The following is a 24,438-nucleotide window of genomic DNA, read 5'->3' as shown; positions in this document are numbered from 1 at the left end:
TCTGTCCCTACCCCTGGCAAACGAGAAAGTTGGGAGAAGCTTCATTGGTCCCTGGCACAATGAAGGCAGCTTGAGCCTCCACAGCATATAAACCAATTACAACCATGGCTCCTATTGCACAACTAGCATGGGAGAAAGGACAGAAAGCCCTAAACTGAAGAGAAAAACTGCACCCTGAATAAATACTCTAGTAATCCAGATGCCAAGACACCAAAAAAAAGTTACAATCCACGCCCAAGAAACAGGAAGCTATGGCCGAGTTAAAGGAACAAGATAAGCATCCAGATGACATAAAGGAGCTGAGACAACTAATCATAGATGTTCAAACAAATCTCCTCAATTCATTCAATGAGATGGCTAAAGAGGTTAAGAATATTGAGAAGACACTGGAGGAGCACAAAGAAGAATTTGAAAGCATAACTAGAAAAACAGCAGATCTTATGGGTATGCAAGGTGCAATAAATGAAATTTTAAAAACATTGGAATCATATAATAGCAGATTTGAGTAGGCAGAAGGAAGGATTGGTGAGCTTGAAAAAATGGCCTCTGAAAGTGAACATACAAAAGAACAGATGAAGAAAAGAATGGAAAAAATTGAACAAGGTCTCAGGGAACTAAATGACAGCAAAAGGCATGCAAACATATGTGTCATGGGTGTCCCAGAAGGAGAAAAGAAGGAAAAAGGGACAGAAGGAATATTTGAAGAAATAATGGTAGAAAATTTCCCAAGCCCATTGAAGGACATAAATATCCATGTCCAAGAAGCACAACATACTCCCATCCAAAAAAATCCAAATAGACCAACTCCAAGACGTATATTCATAGAATGTCAAATGCCAAAGATGAAGAGAGAATTCTTTTTTTAAAAAAAAGATTTATTTATTTATTTTTCTCCTCTTCCCCCCCCCCAACCCCTGCCCCGGTTGTCTGTTATCTGTGTCTATTTGCTGTGTCTTCTTCTTTTTTAATTTAATTTAATTTAATTTTTTTAAAGATTTACCTATTTATTTAATTTCCCCCCCTCCCCTGGTTGTCTGTTCTCTGTGTCTATTTGCTGCGTCTTGTTTCTTTGTCCACTTCTGCTGTCGTCAGCAGCATGGGGGAAGTGTGGGCGGCGCCATTCCTGGGCAGACTGCACTTTCTTTTCGCGCTGGGCGGCTCTCCTTATGGGGTGCACTCCTTGCGCTTGGGGCTCCCCTACGTGGGAGACACCCCTGTGTGGCAGGGCACTTCTTGCGCGCATCAGCACTGCGCATGGGCCAGCTCCACACGGGTCAAGGAGACCCGGGGTTTGAACTGCAGACCTCCCATGTGGTAGACAGATGCCCTAACCACTGGGCCAAGTCTCCCATGTGGTAGATGGACACCCTAACCACTGGGCCAAGTCCGTTTCCCATGTGTCTTCTTCTTTGTCTGCTTCTGTTGTTGTCAGCGGCATGGGAATCTGTGTTTCTTTTTGTTACATCATCTTGTTGTGTCAGCTCTCCGTGTGGGTGGCACCATTCCTGGGCAGGCTGCACTTTCTTTCGAGCTGGGCGGCTCTCCTTATGGGGCACACTCCTTGCGCGTGGGGCTCCCCTACGTGGGGGACACCCCTGTGTGGCACGGCACTCCTTGCGTGCATCAGCACTGCTTGTGGGCCAGCTCCACATGGGTCAAGGAGGCCCGGGGTTTGAACCGTGGACCTCCCATGTGGTAGAAGGACACCCTATCCACTGAACCAAGCCTGCTTCCCTGGTCAAGTGATTTTTGACTAGCCTGTCAAACCCACACAGCTGTGGAAGAACAGTCCATTCAACAAATGGTGCTGAAAGAATTGGATATCCATAGCCCCTATCTCACACCTTATCTAAAAATTAACTCAAAATGGATCAAGAACCTAAAAATAAAAGCAAGAACCATAAAACTTCTAGAAGAAACTGTAGGAAAATATCTTCAAAACCTGGTGGTAGATGGTAGATTATTAAAGGAGAGAAGAGGAGGACTGAGATGGACTACTGGTATTTAATGTATGTAGAAGTTTTAATTAGCTTTACTGTAAAAGTGTGGAAGTGTATAGAGTGGATGGTAACATATAGTGAATAAGAGCTAGGTTATAAATGGCGATGTGACTGAAAATGGTGGTCTAGGCATGTAAAAGCCTTGACCAAATGTGAGAGAATAATCTAGGAACTGAACAGCACAGTAAACCAAGAAGTGGATGAGAACTGTGGTTGAAGGTACAGATGCAAGAGTATCCTTTGTGAGCTAGAGCAAATGTACATCACTAGTTTAGGGTGTTGGAAATGTGGAGAAGCATGGGGAAAATACAGCTGGAGTGACCTATGGACTATGGTTAGCAGTAATAACATAATATTCTTGCATTTATGTGAAAGATGTACTGTGTTGATAATGGGGCAGTATGGAAAATGTGAGCCAAATGTACGCTATGAACATGATAACAATCAGATGATATTACCTTATCTGTAGCAAATATTCCACCACAGTGTGGTATGTTGATGGAGGGGTGTTTTTGGGAATTCTGAACATGTACATGATTGTTTTATAAGTTTACAACTTCTGTCATAAAAAATATATTTAAAAAATAATAATAGGGTGGGTTTGGGGGAAAACACACCAAATGTAAGATAAGGACTATGATTAGTAGTATTTTGAAAATATTGTTTCATAATTTGTAACAAATGTCTCATGACAATGCAAGTTGCTGGTGGAGGGCTGATGTATGGGACCCCTGTATGATGTTATGCATGTTTGCTTTGTAAGTTCACAACTTTTACTATACTCTTAATTGTTTATGTATGTTCATGCATAAGTGATATAAAGATAATAATAATAGGGTTTGTTGGGGGGAAAATACTTTGGTTAGTAGTACTATTTTGACAATGCTCTTTAATCATTAGTTAAAAAGGTTTAACAACATGGTAGGGTGAGTTATGAGAGTCCTGTATGATGTTATGTATGTTTGTTTTATAAGTTCACAACTATTATTATACACTTTTGTTTATGTATGAGTGATATACTTCAATAAATTAATTTTTTAAAATGCTCCAGGACATGCAGACAGCTCTCTTGGGCTGATCCCTGACCCTGATGGGAGAAAAGCATCACTTGCTAGACTAGAACTGCTTATTGAAGCAAGGCAGTGGGTGGAAAATGCCAGTGAGAGAGGAATAGAAGGCTGAGAACTACACATAAAGACAAATGGCCAAGTTCATGATTTTGTCTAGACCTGGCTCTGCAGGAAGAGAAAGAGGAATTCATTTTTTTCCCTTGCCACAAATTGTTCTCAGAAGGGTCAGAGCGGCTGCAGAAGGGATGGAGAGGGGCTCAGCAATCCTTCAGAAAGTCACAGGTGCAGCACGATTGCCATGCGAGAAGCATTCAGGCCCAACGCTGTCCTAACTTTCCCAACCTCCCAGCAAAGCCGGTCAACCCTCTTCTGAAATCCGTCCCAGTTCCTGAAGGTGTGGGTTAGAGAAGACCCTCCTCAGGTCTCTTTTCCATAACTCATCTTTCCAGGAAGATTCAAGTGACAAGCACCCATGAACTTAATTAGGAGCTTTTTGGCGGACAAGATTGGTGATAGGAAAGTTAAGGAGGTTGCGGGGATGCCTACAGCTACACAGGGGATGTTCTAAAGGGCCAGGGCCACAGGGTAGGGAGGTCTGGTTTTGAAGGATGCCCAAAGGCAGAGCAAACCCCAACACATGGGGAGATGAATTCAATTAATGCAACTCTACTGGCTACATCAGGCCACCCGTTACCCAGCCTTCAGCAGTCACAGCTGATTCCTTCACAGGTCACTTTGGGGTCATCTTTCTTGGAACTTTGCTTGGGGAAAAGGCCCAAGTAACGAGATGTATCATATGCACGGCATCACCACGAAGGCCCCATTTATGGATGCTCTGGGCCTCAGCCTGGAAGAATTCTGAAATACTGGCTGGACTTGGGTGTTCTGGGAGGGGTTTGCCTTCATCACTTAAGCAGAAGGAAAAGGCTGCCAGCAGGTGGTGGCCCCAAATATTGGACAGGGTAATGACTTTGGAAGGCAGACTGCCTTTTCCAGCAGCAAGCTTAACTCCCTGCCCTGGGAAAGGCTGGGAGGTGCAGTGGTGGGGAGCCTGGGGGCTGGGGCCAGGCTACCTGGGCTTAAATCTCAATTATGGGGAAACGGACTTGGCCCAGTGGTTAGGGCATCCGTCTACCACATGGGAGGTCCGCAGTTCAAACCCTGGGCCTCCTTGACCCGTGTGGAGCTGGCCCATGAGCAGTGCTGATGTGCACAAGGAGTGCCCTGCCACGCAGGGGTGTCCCCGCGTAGGGGAGCCCCACGGGCAAGGAGTGTACCCCGTAAGGAGAGCCGCCCAGCGCGAAAGAAAGTGCAGCCTGCCCAGGAATGGCGCTGCCCACACTTCCCGTGCCGCTGATGACAGCAGAAGCGGACAAAGAAACAAGACACAGCAAATAGACACAGAGAACAGACAGCCGGGGGAGGGGGGGGGGGGATTAAATAAATAATAAATAAATCTTTTTTAAAAATCTCGATTATGCTGCTAAGGAACTATGTGATCCTGAGCAAGTAACCTCTATGTGCCTCAGTTTCCCCAACTATAAAATGGGGAGGTGATAAAACTTCTTCATAGAGTTGTTGTAAGGATTATAGAACTTAAAAACAAGTAAATTACTTGGAACTGTGCCTGGTACACCACGAAGTCTTTATAGATGGTAACTATTCTAATTACTCATTGCCCTCCCTGAGCCAGAAATGTTAGGCAAAGACAATTCACAGCTTATTCCATAAGCTCTGATGTTCTCTGGGTTAAAAAGAGAAATTGCACAAAGACCCGCCACTCCCAGCTCCCTCTCACCAAAAAACAAAGTGAGCAAACCAGAAAGGGGGTGCAAGTACAGCTCAAGGCGGGGAAGTGTGGGGAAGGAGCACAGGCTCAAGAGTCACTGTTCAGGTCCCAGTGCTGACATTTAATGGCTGCATGATTTAGGGCAGAGTGCTTATTTTTTCCAAGTCCAGTCTTCTCTTCCAGAAAATGGGGGTAAAAATAGTCCTGACCTCTTGCTGCTAGGATCTGCTAGCACCCTCTCTGCTGAGCGAGGATCACAAAAGGCATTCTGTTGAGGGGATGGAGAGGGAAGAATAGGTGTAACATGGGAGCATTTGGGGGACATTGGAATTGCCCTGCATCACATTACAATGACAGATACAGGCCATGATACATTTTGTCAAAACCTGTAAGATTGTACAGGGCAAAGTGTAGACTATAATGTACACTATAACCCATGGTTACTAGCAATGCTTCAATACGTGTTTGTCAATTGTAACATACGTACCACACTAATGAAAGATGTTATTAATGGGGGAAGTGTGAGAGGGGGAGGAGCTGGGGTTTAGGGATCTCCTATATTTTTGATGTAACATTTATGTAATCTAAAACTTTTTTTAAAAAGATTTATTTTTATTTATTTCTCCCCTCCCTGTTGTCTGCTCTCTTGTGTCCCTTTGCAGAGTGTTCTGTGTCTGCTTGCATTCTCAGCGACACTGGGAATCTGTGTCTCTTTTTTGTTGCATCATCTTGCTGCATCAGCTCTCCGTGTGTGCAGTGCCATTCCTGGGCGGACTGCGCTTTTTTCATGCGGGGCATCTCTCTTTGTGGGGCACACTCCTTGCGTGTGGAACACCCCACACGGGGGCATCCTCCATGGCATGGCACTCCTTCTGTGCATTAGCACTGTACATGGGCCAGCTCACCACACGGGCCAGGAGGCCCTGGGTTTGAAACCTGGACCTCCCATGTGGTAGGCGGGTGCCACATCCGCTTCCCTAAAACTTCTTTAAAATAAAAAAAATGAAAGGGGAGATACTAGTACTGATCCCACAGAGATAAAAATTATTACAATCCGCCCTCCCCCCCAAGGCATTCTGGACAAAGGGAACAGTATGAACTAAGGCACAGGAGCCTTGGAAGTCTGGGCAGGTCCAGCAGCATGGCCTGCGGTGCCTGGACTGTAGGATGCAGGGGAGGGGGGCTTAGAGAGGAGAGGGCCAGGATTTCCTGCTGATTAAGGTGACTCAGTAGGACTCTGGCGGTTGTCCCCTTTTCTGCCTTAGAATGAGAGGCTTCTTTCTCTGGGGCAGAGAGGAAGTAAAGAGGCAAACCCCAGGGGAGCAGCAGCCCTAAAAGCTGGACTTCTTGTCAGACATCTCAAGCCTCATGGATCTGAGAAGTCCATGATGCTTCTGTCCAGGATGACATCATGAAGGCTTGAAGCAGAGGTCTGAAGCAGGATGGAGGGCTGACCTCCACTCAGGAATTCAAATAACCGACGTGTGACACTTACACAGCCCCCAGTCTCTGACGCAGCTTAGACTGCCCGGAAACAACCTCCTCCCTGGAGAGTGCCGCTAATGGTGCAACCCAGGCAGACGGGGACAAGGGAGACAGACATGCTGACACACACCCATAAGTTGCATGAACACATCAGGGCCCAACCCACTCCCCGGGAGCCACTTTGAGAGGGTTTCAAGTGCCTGAGGTGTTCAGAGACGTTTTAGAGCATGGACAGCCTTTCAAGAAAGCCCCTCCCTCCCCACTGGACCAGCACTCCCACCCACACTTAAAACACCTCTTGGGACCATCAAGAAAGCACAGGATTTTGTTTTATTAGGAAGGGATGGATTTTTTTTTTTTTTTAATGCATGGACACAAATCAGTTTCCAAAGAAAAAGCTAGAATGTTGGCTTTATTTCACTTTGTGCTCAAAGGTTAGAAGTCACCATTGTATATAAAACAGCCACATAAAATAATAAATAAAAACATAAATAATGAATAGGAGCCACTTCCAAGGGGATCACAGGATTGTGCGATCCCCTGGGGAATCTAATGCGGCAGCAGGCACTTCTCTTAGTTCTTCCTCAGCACTGCGGTGGGGAGAGAGAGGGGATTAGAGCCTCGGCGTGAAGGAGAGTTAGGGCCTGAGCTTTCCCTCCCCATGTTTGGTCCCTGTCCCCAACCCCCTTCTCCACCCCTGGTCCTCAGCTGATCTTGAGACTTGAGGCCTTAGAACACTTCATCTCTCTGGGCCTGTTTCCTCGTCGTAACCTGGGGGTAATAGTTGCCCTGGTGTTCCTGCCCCCCGCCTGTGCAGCTATAGACAGTTCAGGGCAAACCAGGAGGAAGAGGGTCCCAGAGCCCTTCTGTTCCAGGGACAGGCAGGCAGCCAGCGAATGGACTCCATCCTAGGGCCATTCTGCTCTTTTCACGGGGGCGGTGGGACTGCCGAGAAGGTGGGTAGGGGCTCATGGACATGGCACTGGATGGTGCCTACAGAAAGGCACCTGTCAGTAAGGGGGAGTGATGCCCAGGTGTCCTTTTCTCAAAAAGTGTGGTCCCCAGAGACAACAAACTCAAAGAAGTGACTCGAATGGCGGAAGCCATTGCGATGGGGGTGGGTGTGCGGGGCAGGGACTCCCCATCGCAGCCCAGCGCGTTCAAGTAGCTGATCCGGTCCAGCTTCCGCCGGAAGCAGCTCGAGTCACGCATGGTTTTGGTACTTTGTAACCCCGCGGGGCCTGGAGGGTAGCATCCCGGGGCGGGAGGACGGCCGCAGGAGCTGTTGCCCGGGTTTTCCCGGCTTTTGCCGGGCTGCGGTCCTGCTGGTGGGGCTCCACGGCCACTTGCTTCGCCTGCAGCTCCGAGACCTTGTCCCGCAGACGGTCCAGCAGCTCCTGGGATGGGAGCATGAGGGGCAATCCTCAGGGACCCGACCCCTCGACCCACCCCCCCCCCTCGATGGCGCCCAAATGAACCCATCGCCTTGAATACGGGGTTCTGGCACCCAATATCGCTGCCTTGATTCCCTTATCACTGATTTCCACGGGAAGGTGGGGACTCCTTGGAATGGGAAGTTGGGACACGTTCATTACTGCTGCCCGCTCCTTCCAGGGCGGCCGCGTCTACAGTCCCCAGCGCTCACCTGTGTCCGGGGCAGTTCCGACGCCAGGCCGGGGCAGCCCAGCGGGTGGGAACGACCTGCGGGTAGCGACAGGGCAAGAGCAGAAGGAGCAGAGCGCCCAGGTCAGCGCCGCCTGCGCTCAGGTCCATCATGTCGCTGGGGGAGCGGCTGGGGACCGCTAGCCACGCTGTGTCTGCATTCGCGTCCCACCTCCTCGCTGCCGGCGGGCGCTTTCTGGCTTCTCAGGCAAACGCGACTTTTATGCACCCCTGCTCTCCGGGGTTATCTCTGGTTTATGGGTTGCATTCCGGCCCGGTGAGCTCAGGTTCGGGCAAGGCACCCCTCTACGTCTGTGACGAGTACTCCCTGGGGGTGGAGGTTGGGGAGAACAAGTCTCGTATAGAGAAGGGCCGGGCCCAGGGCGGGACCGCTCGAGCGACAGCAGCAGGTCCCTCGTCTCCCGCTTTCTCCTTTCCTGCAAAAATCCGAGGGCCTTAGCACGGCGCTTTCTCTTTCCCTCCCCACCCCCAACCATTCCTGGGAAGGGTAGGGAGAGCGCGCGGTGTCCGGAAGTCCGAAGCAAGGGCGGGGTGCACAGGGTGACTCAGAGCTGGAACACCCCACCGGCAGCAACGCGTCTGGCCTCCCCGCCCGAGTTCCGCGCCTCCGCCTGAACTCCGCTCTCCGCCTGGCTTTCTTGCACCCAGGTCGCGCTAGCCGCTGTCCTTGGTGCTGATCTTCCCGCGTGGCTTTACGCAGACAGGACACAAGAAAGCCTAGTTGTCCTCAACTGGCCGGAAAGACTTGCGTGGGGGCAGGGGCCAAGAGACCTCAGGGACCTTTCCCCGACCTCTTTCTCCTCTGGCCCCCGTGAGCCTTACAGCACTGGGATGCTGACCCTCCGCCATCACCTGATTAAATGCCTGGACATGACAAGGGACTTCTGGAATGCTGGTCCTGCCATCCCTTAAAGGGTAGAGCTGATTTGGCTGGAATTTTGAGAGGCAAGGCCCCAGAGATGAAGTCATCCAGGAATGTCCCCTATCACATCTCCTCCAGTTGCCAACACCTTCTCTCCCCCACCACACTGGACGTATGATGGGAAAAGAGGATGGCTGGAAATGTGGTTACGTACTTAATGGGACCTCCATTCGTCTGATCACCCACGACATAATTCCTCTTAGCAGATGGTCTCGATCTCCTGTCTGTGGTTAGCAATGGCCCTATGAAGAGACACAGCCTCTTAAATTCCCCTTAAAGTGAGCACGGCCCAGGTCAGCACCCCTTCCAGAGAACTTGTGTTTATCAGCAAGTGGGAAAGTTGGTTGTTCAGGAAAGGAGATGGGACCACTCCCACCCCCATGCTGCAACTCTTGCCTTAAAAATGGCAGTTGCCAGATAGTGAGAAAAATATGGTTATTGATTCTCTTTTCAGGTGAGGAAATTGAGTTCAGAGGAATTAGTCCACTTCCTTAAGGTCACTCAATTGACAAGTGGTAAAGCCTGGACTCCCACCCAGGCTGTCTGATTTCAGAACTGAAGGAAGCCCTTAGTCGCTGACAGGGTGGTTGCAAGGTGTTTCTACTAAAAGAAAAATTTGATTAATTCATTGTCATCTATGAAGGTACAAGGTCATGTAGAGCTGGTGGCTGAGAGTTTAAGGGGGAGGATGAAAAGGGTGCCCAAGATGAGCTTTTGGCCGATAAAGATAGGGGAGGGGTATGGACTGTGTAAAGATGGAGTCCCGTGAAGTTTCCAGGGACTGGGGAAGTATGTGTGAGGGTGTGCACATTGTGGGGTTCCAGTGGGTCCCCAACCCTGCCTCCCCCTCCCTCAGGGAAACTCAGTCCACAGTACTCAGCCCACATGCAACCTGGCCCTGCATGCCCCAGGACACAAGTTAAAATGTAACAAACCTCCTCACAATGAAGCAATGTACAGATGGTATGTAGACTGTAATTTTTTTCCAAGCTATACAATTTCTTCCCACAATAACATTACTAGACTCCATTTATGTGCTTCATGTGATCCCAGCAGAAACTTTGTTATGAAATGTCTTTGTTCTGAGACTCTATATAGTGCCCCTCACTTCCTTGCCTCTTTGCAGAGTGTGATCTTCATTCTCTGGACTGCCACCACCAGAGAGAATCTCTCCTGTTCCTAAGTCCCAATAAATCAGGAGTTCTTAACCTTTTTTGTTCCACGGACCCCTTTGCCAGTCAGGTGAAAAACACAGACCCCTTATTAACTCCACACTAGACTGTATTTTATTTAATAAATATGTCACATCTGCACCAACACGTCCCCACAAGAATAATGGTTTTTTAAACATTTCAATTCAAGCTCATGGATCCCTTGTTAAGAAGCCCTGCAAATAACAAAACTTATGTCTTGCACTGTACCAGTTGCATTCTTTGGTACAATGTGGCTGCCCTGACTGTGTTCTCCAGGAGCTGGGCTGGAACACACATACACACCACAGGAGGAATATACAAAGGTTAAATGGGAGTGGAGGGAGGCAAAAAGAATTCCAGCTAAGTGCAGAGCTGAGCAAAATGGACATAAAGGTGCTTGCCATCCTTGAAAGGACTGTAAGTTGGGATCTGATGTCTGTGAAAGCCCATGGCAGTATAGGAAGAGCCAAATTAATTAGGAAAATGTGTGAGAGTTTATCAGTGCCCCCACAGAGCTTGTGATCTTGCTGGGGAGACAGAGTGACCCTAGAGAAAACAGAGGCTCTACCTGCCCCAGGAGGCTGAGAAAGGCCCACCCTGGTAGAGAGGGTTCTGGGAAAAGATTTTGGGGAAGACATAGGACTGGATACATCCTCCAGGGTCTCTGGCCAGGGAAGGATGATCTACTATCAATCAACCCCTACGCTGGGTCAGCTCCACAAGCATTGATTTAGTTTGTTTGTTTTTAGGAGGTACTGGGGATTGAACCTAAGACCTCATACATGAGAAGCAGGCACTCAACCACTGAGCCACATCAGCTCCCCACACTAACATTGAGAGTCTACTATATGCCGTACACTTTATACTTCTATTAAATGGAGCTAAGCACGCCACCTGTAAAAGGATTAAATTAGATGGTAGGCTAAAGAACAGTCCCCCAAAGACTTATTCCCAGAACCTATGAATATGTTACCTCACAATGTAAAAGGGACTTCGTGGATATAAGCAAGTTACAGATTTTGAGAAGCGGGGATTAAATCAGATTGTCTGTTAGGAACCAATGTAATCACAAGGGTTACTATAAGAAGGAGTCAGGAGGATCAGGCTTGGAGAGAGAAAACGTAAGGACAGAAGCAGAGGTCAGAGAGGAGGAGATGCTGCACTGCTGACCTTGAAGAGGAGGAAGGGGCCATGAGCCAGGGAGTGCAGGAAGCCTCTAAAGCTAGAGACAGTCAGAGAAAAGATTCTCCCCAGAGCCTACAGAGGATTGCAGCCCTGCTGGCACCTTGATTCCAGCCCAGTGAAACTGATTTTGGACTTCCAAGAACGAGAATTGTAAGATAATACATCAAAAAAAAATTTTTTTTTACAGGGAAGTAGATGTGGCTCAAGTGATAAGACCTCTGCCTACCATACAGGGGGGACCCAGGTTCTATCCCTGGAGCCTCCTGGTGAAAAAGAAAAAGAGAAAGTGTGCCCACGTGGTGAACGGAGTGCCCACGTGATGAGCCCAGTGCCCGTGCGGTGAGCCGAGCACCCACATGGTGAGCTGATGCCTGTGTGAGTGCCTGCGTGGTGAGCCAGTGCCCACACGGCAAGCCAGTGCCCACATAGTGAGTCGAGTGCCCATGCCAGTGCCCGTGTGGCAAACCAGGAGTCTGCGCAGCAAGCTGAGTGCACGTGTGGTGAGCCAGTGCTCACACGAGTGAGTCATGCAATAAGATGATGACTCAACAAAAGAGAGACGAAGCAGACAGTCAAGGTGAAGCACAGCAGAGACCAGGAACTGAGGTGGTGCAGTTGACAGGGAACCTCATTCCACATCCCCAGGATGGAATCCCGCTGAATCCTAGAGGAGAAAGATGAGAAGAGAAGACAAAAAAAGAAGTAGATACAGAAGATCACACAGCAAATGGACACAGACAGCAAAAAACATCAGGGCAGGGGAGGGGAAGGGGAAAAGGAAGAGAGGAGAGAGGAGGGAAAAAAATTTTACAGAAAAATCATGCAAAAAATTTAGTTTCCATGTACTCTCTGCCCCTAGTTTTCCCTGTAATTAATATTTTGCATTGCAGTAGTGTAGTATCTTTGTTACAACTGATGTACCAATATTGCTATAATTATATTATTATAGTCCATCATTTACATGAAGTGTTCATCTTTGTGTTTACAGTTCAATGTTTTATTTTAATTTTATTGTGGTAACATATATACAGTATAAAATTTCCCATTTTAACCCTTTAGTGGTGTTACCCAATTTAGTGGTGTTAATTACTGTATTAGTCAGCTAAAGGGGTGCTGATGCAAAATACCAGAAATTGGTTGGTTTTTATAAAGGGTATTTATTCGAGGTAGGAGCTTACAGATACCAGGCCATAAAACATAAGTTACTTCCTCACCAAAGTCTATTTTCATGTGTTGGAGCAAGATGGTTGCTGAAGTCTGTGAGGGTTCAGGCTTTCTGGGTTCCTCTTGGCTCAGCACCTCTATTTTCTCCACAAGATCAGCTGTAGACTATGAGGCTCTCTGGGCTTTGCCTCTCTCCACATGGTCAGCTGTAGACTATCAGGTGAATGGCTCTGTCTCTCTCCCTGGGGCTCCAGCTTCAGCATCAAACTCCAACATCAAAACTCCAACATTAAAAGCCTCAGCTCTGTCTTTTGCCATGCCTATTATCTGTGAGTCCCCAACCCTTGTGGGTGGGGACTCAAGACCCTAATGACATGGCCCAATCAAAGCCCCAGTCATAACTCAACCACACTCAGGTACAGACCAGATTACAAACATAATCCACTATCTATTTTTGCTAAGCATAACCATATCAAACTGCTACAATTACATTCACAATATTTTCCTTGGCTGCTCAAGTAAATGCCAAGCATTGGGTTGGCTTAAAAAATGGTAATTTATTAGCTAACTGGTTTAAGACTAAAAGAAAGTCCAAATCAAGGCATCCTCAATACAATGCTTTCTTCCTGAAGACTGGCATTCTGGAGCTGGCTGTCAGCAGTGCTAGGTCCTTGGCTCCTCTGTCACATGGCAATGCACCTGGTGGTCTCTCCTGTCTCTCCTTTCTCTTCTGGGTTCTGTTGAATTCAGCTTCTGGCTGCTTGCTGTCACTCTCTCATCTGAATTTCATCCCACTTATAGAGGACTCCAGGAATAGCATAAGTCCCATCCTGATTGAGGCGGGCCACACATTAAATGAAGTAATTGCATCAAAATGTACTACTTACAAAGGGTTCACACCCACAGGAATGATTAAATTTAAGAACATGTTTTCCTGGGGTATGTACAGTTCCAAACAACCACATGCTACCATCACCACCATCCATTATCAAAACTTTTCCAGAAGCAGATGTAGCTCCGTGGTTGAGCTCCTACATATGAGGTCCTGGGTTCAATCACCAGTACCTCCTAAAAAAAATAAAATTCCATCACCCCAAACAGAAACTCTGTATCCATTAAGCATTAAATCCCCATTCCCTGCCCTCATGCAATTTAAGCCACTAAGTTTGTGGTAACTTATTATAGCAGCAACAGAAAACTCATACTCTATAAGAAAATGCCGAGCATGGTGCCTGGCACATAGCAACCCTCATAAAGGTGGTAGTGGTGGATCTAACCATGCCATACTCTAAGGGCTGGGTGCTGGGTGCTGACCACAGAGGGAAAAAAGAGCTCCTTAATTCATTCAACAAGTATTCATGGTCTGGGGCCCTGACTCCAGAGGAGACCTGCCTGGATTCAGCACCATCTCAGCCTCCTGCTGCCTGTGTGGGCACGTTGCTTCATCTCTGTCTCCTTGTTTTCTCGTGTCTACCTCATAGGGTGGTGAGGATGAAATGAGACAGTGCACGTAAGAAACCTCAGCTTCGTGCTATGATCTGGGGCTATATAACTGATGCGACAGTCCCTGTCTTTTAGGAGCATACGGTGCAGGAATGGTTTGACTGAAGATATGGTCCCGGAGCCTGGCACTGGCGGCAAGGGGCAGCCAGAAGTCCTCACACTTCTCTGCAGCTCCACCTCTTTCCCCCGTTCTCCAGCCTGGTCCTCGGCAGCCACAGGGGACGGCGTGAAAGCACTGTGTACCTAGGCAAAGGTGAAGAGGAGCAGGGGCACACTGGCCAGAAAGTCAGCTGACTCGCTGTGGGGCTTTGTGTGAGTCATTGCTCTGGGGCTCAGTTTCCCATTGTGGAGAAGGCAGGAATTCAACTAGGATCAGGCCGTGCATAAAAATCCTTATATGGTCAGCTAACCTTATTTCATGGTTGGCCTGCCTGCTAATCCCATCTTCTGTGACCCTTAGATTTTTTCCAGAAGCCATAAACTCTCTGCAAAGGGGCCTCGGATTCCTCACAGCTGCAGCGGGCTATGCAGGTGTGTGCGTGCATGCGTGCATACGTGCACGTGCATACACACAAGCATGTGCTGGGGTGCTCTGGAAACAAGCCTGGGTGGAAAGAGATGTGCGGAGGCCTTCTTTGCCCTTGAAATGAATCTCCATACTGGTACTTAGCAGAGGGAGGCCTGGGCTTGCCCGCCTGGAGGAGAAGGGCCGCTCACCCTTTCTACTCACATGCAGCCTGGCCAGCAATATCTCGAGTGTTTGAGAGAGAGCGGCTGCCTGTATATTGCAGGGTCCCCCGGCCCTTTCTACCTACTGTAACCTTATATGGAAAAAGGAACTCTAAAAGGGTCGCCAGCTCCAGAAAGGCAGTCCTCTTCTGTCCCCATCGCAGATGTCCTGGTGAAATCCTTAAGCTGCTGGACCCAGCCATTCCTGAAGTCAGTCTACTTTAGAATTTCCAGTCATGTGAACCAATAAACCACCCGTTCCTCCACCACCACCAACCCCCTGCAGTTTTTAATTAAGCCAATTTAAGTTAGATTTCTGTCACTTATACCTCAAAGAGTCCTAACTTAGTCCCCAAAAAGAAAATACCTGCCTTTTTCTTAAAACATTTCTTGAGAAAAAGACACCTCAGCCTCAGGGAACAGCCTGAAGTCTCAGAGCTCTTGCAAACAAAGGTCTAACCACTAATTTAATTCAATCCTGCTGGAAAGCCAGTTAACCCCCTGCTGTCAGACAGAAAGCAGAAAAGGTGTTCAGTAACTTTCAGAGAAAGGCTGTAGGCGCTGGAGCCCAGTTTTCTTCCAACCTCAAACAGCAGGTGGGAGAGAAGCAGGAGGGGGAAGGAGTTTAGCTCCGCAGTCCACAAACCACGGGTGCTGGGTCCTGGCCCAGGATGGAGAGACAAAGGTCCAAAGCCTGCCTTCGAGTCTTTCAGTCCACCTGGGTAGACTGACCACCAGCCCGGAAAAGGGGCCCCAAGGAAGCAGGCCAGGTGAGGGCCAGCCGGGGGGCCCCACCCCACCCCTTAGCCAGGCAGTCTGTGCAGCCTGTGGGTGAGGAAGGGGGTTCCTCTGCCCCCTGAAGCAGTTAACTGAGATCTTCCTGGTGCGGGAGTCCCGCCTCCTTCCTGCAGTAGGAGAGCCCAAGGCAGGGCAGCCAGCCCAGAGCCCCTGTTCCTTGACTCTGCCGCTCCGGGGGCTTCAAGCGCTCACCTCCCCAGCCTGGCTGGCTGCCCTGGAAGGCTTGAGCTCCGTTGGAAACAAAACCAGGGAAGGGAGTCCCGGGGAGCGATGATCTGTGGCCCCCACTAGCCAGGGAGGGTCTGACCCTGGGACTGGGACGGCGAGGCCCTTCCTGGTCAGACCCTGGCCCCCTGCTTAGGCTGGCACCAGCCGCCACTCACCTGGCTTTCAGCTCCCGCACCGGAGGAGCGCGCGGGCGCGGGGCACAGATGGGCGAGCTGGGGCTTACTAATTCTAACATGGTACTTCTTGTTTATCTGAAAGTCAAATTCAAGTGGACGACGTCCTGTACTTTTACTTGCAAACCTGGCAACGCTAGGTGGGGAGGGGAGGGAAGGGCTGCCCGCGCGCCTCTCCCTGGCGGAGGCGCCTCGGAGTCGGCAGGAACTTGCAGGTAGGATGGGGAGCCCTGGCCGGGGCGGTGTTTCCCACATTTCACCAGCCCCCCGCCCCCAGCCCGCGCTCAGGCACTCGCCGCCCACCTGGGCTGCGCCCGGCCCCCCGCCGCCGGCTTCCAAGGGCGCTGCGGCCCCGCGCCTGACGCCATCGCGGCCGCCCCCGGGCGACACAGCGCGGCCCTGGGCCCAGAGGGTCGTACCGGGGCGGCGCCGACCCCCAGCTCCCGCGGCTAATTGCAGGGCACAGCCGCAGCTGCAGCCGCGCTCCCGGCGCCTCTCCCCTCGGCGACGTCACCTCCACAGACGCCTCCCCGCGGCCCCCACTTCCCGCCAGCATTCCCCCCGAATCAGGGAAAAGAGCGCGCAACACTCGGTGTAGCCGTGTAGCCGTGCTCAGGGGAAGCCGCATCCTCCCGGGGCCTCAGTCTCCCCACCTGATCCTCGGAGGCGGGATTAAAGCTTGGGCCAGGTTTCCAGTGCCCACCCTCCCTTGGTGCTCCCAGCTGTGCCACCTTGGGCCACTCTCCCAAGCTCGCCCTGCCACTGTTTCCCCTTCTGTAAAATAGGAACTGTATGGTCTCTTGTTAGGATGAAAACTCAAGCGCACAGCTCTTGGTTCAGCCTTGTACTTCTGCTCTCTTCTGATCTCTTGCGCCCTATGTCCTGGACTGGCAGCCCCTGTCCTTGGAGGGTAGAGGGTGGCACTTGGTGCCTCCCTCCTGTACTTTGAGAAAGTCTATGCCCTCCTCCTCCGGAGAGCGACCACGTTGGGACTGGGCTTCTCCACCACCGTTTATCCACCTCCACCGTGGCGGCCGGCGGTCGGCTCTTGTCTCCTGGCTGGCTCTCTTGCCCGCGGCATCCTTTCCTATCACACAGACGATTTGTGTTTCCTTCTCAGGGCATCACACACAGGGGCGCATGTCTGTCCGCTCCTCGTTGGCGATGTTAATTTTCATCACCTGTTTCTTCCCTGGATTATTATACTGTTTTTCTTCTTGGAACTAATAAGCAATTTATGGGAAGGCATTTTAAGACAATGCAAATATCCTGCTTTTCGTCCTATCCCCCCTCTAGATTTAGCATCTATTAATGATTCCTGCATGAGCCAATTTAACAATAATAGTTGAAAAAATGATTTTTTATTTTCACTCCTTCCTTCCTCTTGGGGATTGAATTATGTCTCCCACAAAAGGTATGTCTTGGTCCCAAGTCCTGGCCCTGTGGGTGTACACCCATTTATAAATAGGACCTTTGAAGATATTAAATACAGTGTGCCCAGACTGGATGAGGGCAGGCCTTAATCCAGTATGGCTGAAATCCTTATAAGCAACAGAAATTGGACACAGAAAGAGAAACCATGGAGAGCGCCTAAAGCTGGAAGTCAATGGAACCCAGAAGAGAACAGAGACGACACTGCCATGTACATTGCCATGTGATGGAAAAGCTGAGGAACCACAAGACTGCCAGCCAGCCAGAGGGCAGGGCCCTCCCAGGTGCAAGCAGGGCTAGACTCTGAACTAGCAGCCCTTAGATTCCTGTTGTCAAGGCACCGCTTTGTATGGTATTTGCGTGAGCAGCTGGGAAACTAAAACACTTCCTTTCTTCCTTCTTTCCTTCTCTCCTTTCTTCACTCCTCCCCTCCTTCCCCACTTTCTTTTCCTGTTTCTTTTTTTCATCCCTCCTTCCCTCCTCTTGTTCCCTCTTTCTCTCCTTCCCTCATTCCCTCTTTCTCTCCTTCCCTCATTTGCTCTTTCTCTCCTTCCCTCCTGTTTTAATTTGCTGAAGGTTGCCAGAGCAGTACACCAGAAATGGGTTGGCTTTTATAATGGGAATTTATTAGGATAAAACCACATAGTTCTGAGGCTGTGAAAATGTCCAAATCAAGACATCACCAGAGGGAAGCGGACTTGGCCCAGTGGTTAGGGCGTCCGTCTACCGCATGGGAGGTCCACGGCTCATGAGGGCCCCCTTGACCCGTGTGGAGCTGGCCCATGCGCAGTGCTGATGCACACAAGGAGTGCCCCGCCATGCAGGGGTGTCCCCGCGTAGGGGAGTCCCACACACAAGGAGTGCGCCCCATAAGGAGAGCCGCCCAGCACGAAAGAAAGTGCAGCCTGCCCAGGAATGGTGCCACCCAGACGGAGAGCTGACACAACAAGATGACACAACAAAAGAAACACAGATTCCCATGCCGCTGACAACAGAAGCAGACAAAGAAGAAGATGCAACGAATAGACACAGAGAACAGACAACTGGGGTGGGGGGAGGAGAAGGGATAAATAAATCTTAAAAAAAAAAAAAAAAAGACATTACCAGAGGTGCTGTCTCACCACAGGTCAGCTACTGGTGATCCTGGACTCTTGCCCCGTGGCAAGGCACAATGGTGGCTGGTCTCTGCTGAGTCACTGTCTTCCCCTCCAGGCTCACTTTCTCCCCAACCTCACCTGTGGACAATCAGACACATGGCAGGGTGCAATGGTGGCTCTGCCAGTCGCTGGAGCTCAGCTGTGGGCGATGAGGCACAGGCCAGTCTCTCCCCTCTCCTCCACGACTCATCGCTTTCAGCCTCTCGGGGGCCTCTTTCCATGCCTCTGTGCCCTGCTGACTCCAGCCTCTGGGGCTTTCTCTGTCTCTGCTGCTTTTCTCTGTGTGGCTCTGCCTTCAGTCCTCTGTTTAGAAAGGACTCCTGCAGGAGGGCCAAGCCCCTCCTGGGTCACGCCTAACTGAGCAAAGGTCCCCCAACTGAATCCAGTCCAATCAAAGGGTCCCAAGAAGTGATCCTTGCTGGGATCCACAAAAAGCCCAAGCAGCCATAGCTCCTGTATTAGCCAGGGTTCTCTAGAGAAACAGAATCAACAAGAGAGATCTGTCAATACTATGCGATTCTATGAGTCTCTCACGCAGCAGTGGGGATGCACAAGTCTGGGTTCCGCAGGCAGATTACAACTAGGGACTGCAGTGAGAGATTCTTGACGAGTTCTGGGAGATGCTGGTTGTCCAAAGACGAGCTGGGAAATTCTCTCTCAATGCTGGAATCACTTCCCCTTTTAAGGCATTCAACTGATTGGGTTAAGCATCACTCATTGCTGATGGCAATTTCCCTGATTGATCTAATTATGACCAGCTATCTATGATTTACCACTTCAGTAAAGTTAATGGTGACTAAAGTCCAGAAATGCCCTTATAATACAGTTAGCCCAGTGCTTGCTTGACCAAACAACTGGGAACAATTACCTGGCCAAGCTGATACAATAGCCTAACCATCACATATCCTCCCTTCCTTCCTTCCTCCCTCCCTCCCTCCCTCCCTCCCTTCCTTCCTTCCTTCCCTTCCCTCTTTATCTATTATCAACAAGGATTTTCATATTTTATTCAATAGGTTATAATCAGTTTTGGTTCCTATTTATTTTAATGTTCAAATCCTGGACTTGGCCAGTTAGAGTCATGTTTCTTTTGACATGCATCCAACATTTTGAGGGGGCACTTCCTTACTTTCTGGCACAAGAAATTATTCCTGGCTCGTTCTTGTAATTACTCTGCCCCAGCCCTCAAATCAGCCATTTTCTCTTTTGGTGGGCAGTGGTATTTGAAACTAAGATCTGGGCACTGGATGTGCTTAATTCTACTAGAAATGGGATTGCTGAGTTGGAAGAGTACATCCGCATGTAGTTTTGCTAGGTATTGCCAAACTCCCTGTCATAAGGTTCACGCCATTTGGCATTCTCACCAGCAATGTATGAGAGTGATGTTTCTTAACCTTTTTTGTTCCACGGACCCCTTACTAAGTCCACACTATACTGTGTATTATTTGATAAATGTATCACACCTACACCAACATGTTAACACAAGAATGTTTTTTTGAATTTCTGTTCAAGCTCATGGACCCCTTGTTAAAAACCCCTACTCTACAGCCTCTCTACCAAAGTATATTGTCAAGTTTGGTTTTTTAAATTACTTTTTGCTAATCTGATGGATGTAAAATGATTTTGGTATGGCTTTAATTTGTATTTCTCTTATGAAGTAAATTGAACATCTTTTCACATGTTTAAGAGCCATTTCATGTATTATGCCTTTTGCCCATGTTTCCATAACATTTTTTCTCTTTTGTCCTCATTTTTATAGGTCTTTCTATATTAGGGTTATTAGCCACTTATCTCTAATATAAGTTGCAAATATTTTCTCCCAATTTGCCATTTGCATTTTGCCTTTGCTCATGATGATATTTTTGCCATTAAAAAGCATTTAAGGGATGCAGATATGCCTCAGTCAGTTGGGCACCCACCTACCACATAAGGATTCCTGGGTTCAGTTCCAGGTACCTCCTAAAGAAGACGAGCAAGACAGCGAGCTGATGTGACAGGGCGGCATGGAGAGCTGATGCAACAAGGAAACACAATGAAGAAACACAATGAGCAGTACAACAAGCAGGGAGCAGATGTGACCAAATGATTGGGCATCTCCCTCCCACATGAGAGGTTCCAGGTTCAGTTCCCACTGCCTCCAAAAACAAAAAAACAAAAAACTAGGAGCAGACACAGAAAGCACACAGTCAACAGATATGGAGAGTAGACAGCAAGCCCAAACAACTGGGTGGGGGGGGGGCAGAATAAACTTAAAAAAATAAATCTTCTGCACACTGATGTTCATAGCAGCATTATTCATGATTGCCAAAAGTTGGAAACAACCCAGGTGTCCATCAACAGATGAATGGATAAACAAACTGTGGTTTATTCACATGATGGAATATTATTCGGTGTAAGAAGAAATGAAGTTGTAAAGCATAATACATGGATGAACCTAGAGGACATTATGTTGAGTGAAGCAAGCTAGACACAAAAGGACAAATACTGTATGACTGTGTTATTATGAACCAAATATATTGTGTAACATATTGTATGGTTTTTAAAAAATGTATTTGTATCCAGTACATTTTTTTAAAAGTTATAGAATTTCCATATGACATGGCAATCTCACTTCTGTGCATATATTCAATGAATTGGAAGCAGGGATTCAAGCAGATACTTACACACTGATGTTCATGGCGAAATTATGCACAAATGCCAAAAGCTGGAAGAAACCCAAGTATCCATGAGCCAGTGAATGGAATAAACAAAACGTGGTACACACATACGAAGGAATAACATTTAGTCATAAAAAGGAATGAAATTCTGATACATGATACTATGTGGAGGAACTTGAAGACATTATGTAGAGTAAAATAAGTCAGACGCAAGAGGACAAATAGTGTATGACCTCACTGATAGGAAATAATTAGAATAAGCAAATTCATAGAGTCGGAATCTAGAATACTGGATACCAGGACTGGGGATGAGGGTAGGCAATGGGGAGGTCATCCTTACCTGGCATACAGTTTCTGTTTGGTGTGATGGAAAAGGTTTGGTATGATGGTGGTGACTGTAGCACAACTGTGAATGTAATACCACTGAATTATATACTTGAATTTAAAAGGTGAAATTCTAGGCTGTATATGTTATTAGAATAAAAAAAATTTCAAACCATAATCACAGCACAGTGAACCCTATTGTAAACCATGGACACTAGATAATAGTATAGCTACGGTAATTATGTTTCAAGCATTGTAACAAAGGGACCACACTAATACAAAGTGTTATTTATAGAGAAAACTGTGTGTGTAATGGGGTATATGGGTAGTTTTGTTTTAGGCATGCTCTTCTGTGAACATACAATTTCTCTAATTAAAAAATAATGGTCAAAGGAAAAAAAATCTTAAAAAAAAAAAAAGGATTTAAGATGCGTCTCGGGCCTGGAGCACACCTGCACTCAAATCTCAAGTGTGTACTCCTGCATTCTTTCATTTCTCAGTAAACTCTTTTTTTATAAAAAAGATTTGTTTATTTTACCTTATTTATTCCCCCCTCCCTTGTAGTTTGCGCTCACTGTCTGCTCTCTGCTCTCAGTCCTCTGCGGTGGCGCAGGCCTTCAGCTCTCCATGGTGGTGCAGGCCAGCTCGCCTTCACCAGGAGGCCTTGGGAATCAAACCCAGGGCCTCCCAAATGGTGGACGGGAACCCAATCATTTGAGCCACTCCACTTCCCTCAATAAACTCTTCACAGGGATAATCCAACACAGGACAGTCTCCTAGGGAGTGTGTGAATGCTCATTTTGCCATAGTGGGTTATATCATTGGATAGAGACCCAAATAATGAGAGTGAAGGTATACCCACATCCTGGGGAGGACTGATGCCATCAAATAGAGCAAATCGTATCCCTCGAGAGAAACGGTGGCTCCCAGTGCAATTGAGCATGTCAAGCCCTCAACACTGTTGCAAGTATCTCTGAACATGGCCCTTCAAGCAATGAAGATTGACTGTCACTGTGGGCCCTAAGGGGAGGGGGACAGAGGTATTGAATAGATGGAACTAATGTAACTGGGTGGGCAATAGAAGTGTTCCACAAGATTACGCAAGGATGGATATAAGGCATGTTAAATTACACCAAAAATATATAGGGGCTGATAAGCTAAAATGTAAATCATAATGTAAAACTTAAGATAACTAAAAATTTAGAAAATTGTATAGTCTAAAATATAAACCACAATGTAAACCCAAATGTTACCTGTTTGAAAGTTGTTGTCTCAATATCTGTACATCAGTTTCAGTAAATATAGTATGAATATGTAAAAAGATAATTGCTGTGGAAGGGAAAAGGGTTTTATGTTGGATATGTGGGAGTACTGTATATTGTATATATGAATTACTGTGATCTAAAACTTTTGTGAAGATAAGCTTAATAATTAGGGGAAAAAAAAGAAAAAGATAGGATGTAGACACTGAGGAAAAGACAGAAGTAGTTGCCTTGCCAATTTGCATACAGGGCAACACTTACTGCAGTGATGGAAGGCAAAATATCAAAAACAAGGCTTTTGCATTTTTAAATTTTTTGATACCCCAATTTATTTTTACCTTAATTTTTCTAAATTAGTATGTATTCTATATCTAACCTTTAAACTCATCACTATATTCCATTTTACTATTAATGGAAACTGGCAATATATTGGGCTTCACTTTTCAAGAAGTTTTGGATCACAGAGAGGTTCAACAATGGCAGGGGAGGAATACTGGCATGGGATGTTAGTGACAGGGGACACATGGTTGGCAGGAAGTTCTCCAGGGCATATATCCAGGGTACATAAAAATGTTTGGATATTTTCATAGTGGATACAATTAAAAACAACAACTGAGGGAGTGCTGAGTTCCTGGCCAGGGGAGCTCTATCACAGTCCCTAAAGGAACAGCAACAATCCCCCACATGCAACGGTAAAGACCAAAAAAGAAGGAAGGTCCAACAATGAGCCCTTGATACTAATGACTATGTTTGTGAGCCTGTGCACCTGAAATAAGAACAAGACCTAGAGCTGCAGGGTGCCTAAGAGTTACCTCCTGAGAGCTTCCATGTTGCTCAAATGTGGCCAGTCTCGAAGCCAAACTCAACATGTAAATGTGTTGCCTTCCCCGCAGCATGGGACATGCCTCCCTGGCGCTGAGGGATTACTACCAAGTACCAGCTGATGATGTAACTAGAAAATGACCTTGAATAAAAGGGTCAACTCGGACCAGCAGAATACCTCAATCTACATATAATACCAGGAGTTAAAAATGCTTTTTGACCTGAATGAAAGGGGGAAATGGAAAGGACAAATGAGTTTATATGGCTATGAGTCTCCAAAAAGAGCCGGGAGGTTATCAGAGGGGTTGCCCTTATGCACACCTGAGCAGAGTCCCAGAGACAGATAAAGTAGATACAACCCCAGGTAATGGTTCTTCTGAGGGCTACAGAGACCCACAGGTTCTATGGTCATGGCAGATGGAGTTCAGTGCCATCTCAGATAGCCCTACTTTGGAGTTTGTGTTTCTGTGTGGTGGAGCTGGACTTAGATGTGATCTTTGTCCACAAGTCTCTCCTGTTACTTTTACCAGAACTGTAGTTGTCACTGGGGTTTAATGTATACCCAGGGGACCTGAATCTCTGGACTGACCATGTGATAGCCAGGCCCTGAGCCTCAACAGACTTGCAACTCCTACACTCTGGTTTATTGGACTTACCCCACTCAGCTAACATGGAGGTGAAGCAGGTCAATCACCACACCAGGGAGCCAAGAGTGCCTACAACTGAAAGCAGGAGAATTGCATCCAGCATCCATGTGGAATCTAAGCCCCCTCTTGATAAAGATGTGGAGTGGACACAATCATTCCAAGGTCCACAGGATGGAGGAATAGAGTGTGGATTAGAGTAGACTTACTGATATTCTATTC

General features: G+C 47.8%; 1 protein-coding gene and 1 long non-coding RNA gene across 2 annotated transcripts in view; both read right to left on the bottom strand.

The window, feature by feature from the left end:
- Positions 1-6,739: 6,739 nt before the first annotated feature.
- NPPB (natriuretic peptide B) lies at positions 6,740-16,550 on the bottom strand. Its single transcript, XM_071217174.1, is given in 6 exon segments — positions 6,740-7,574; positions 7,577-7,741; positions 7,990-8,091; positions 14,154-14,237; positions 16,226-16,321; positions 16,437-16,550. Coding segments are annotated over 6 exon segments (798 nt in total). The 3' UTR covers positions 6,740-7,337.
- A 1,523-nt stretch (positions 16,551-18,073) lies between these two features.
- The window catches only part of LOC139439705 (uncharacterized), a 50,729-nt gene continuing 44,364 nt past the window's right edge, over positions 18,074-24,438 (bottom strand). Inside the window, exon 3 of the long non-coding RNA XR_011649755.1 lies at positions 18,074-18,588. This is a non-coding gene — a long non-coding RNA (uncharacterized lncRNA). The remainder of the gene's footprint in view (positions 18,589-24,438) is intronic.

Source organism: Dasypus novemcinctus, chromosome 9, assembly GCF_030445035.2.
Source record: "Dasypus novemcinctus isolate mDasNov1 chromosome 9, mDasNov1.1.hap2, whole genome shotgun sequence".
Taxonomy (NCBI): domain Eukaryota; kingdom Metazoa; phylum Chordata; class Mammalia; order Cingulata; family Dasypodidae; genus Dasypus; species Dasypus novemcinctus.
This window is presented reverse-complemented; position numbering and strand designations above follow the sequence as displayed.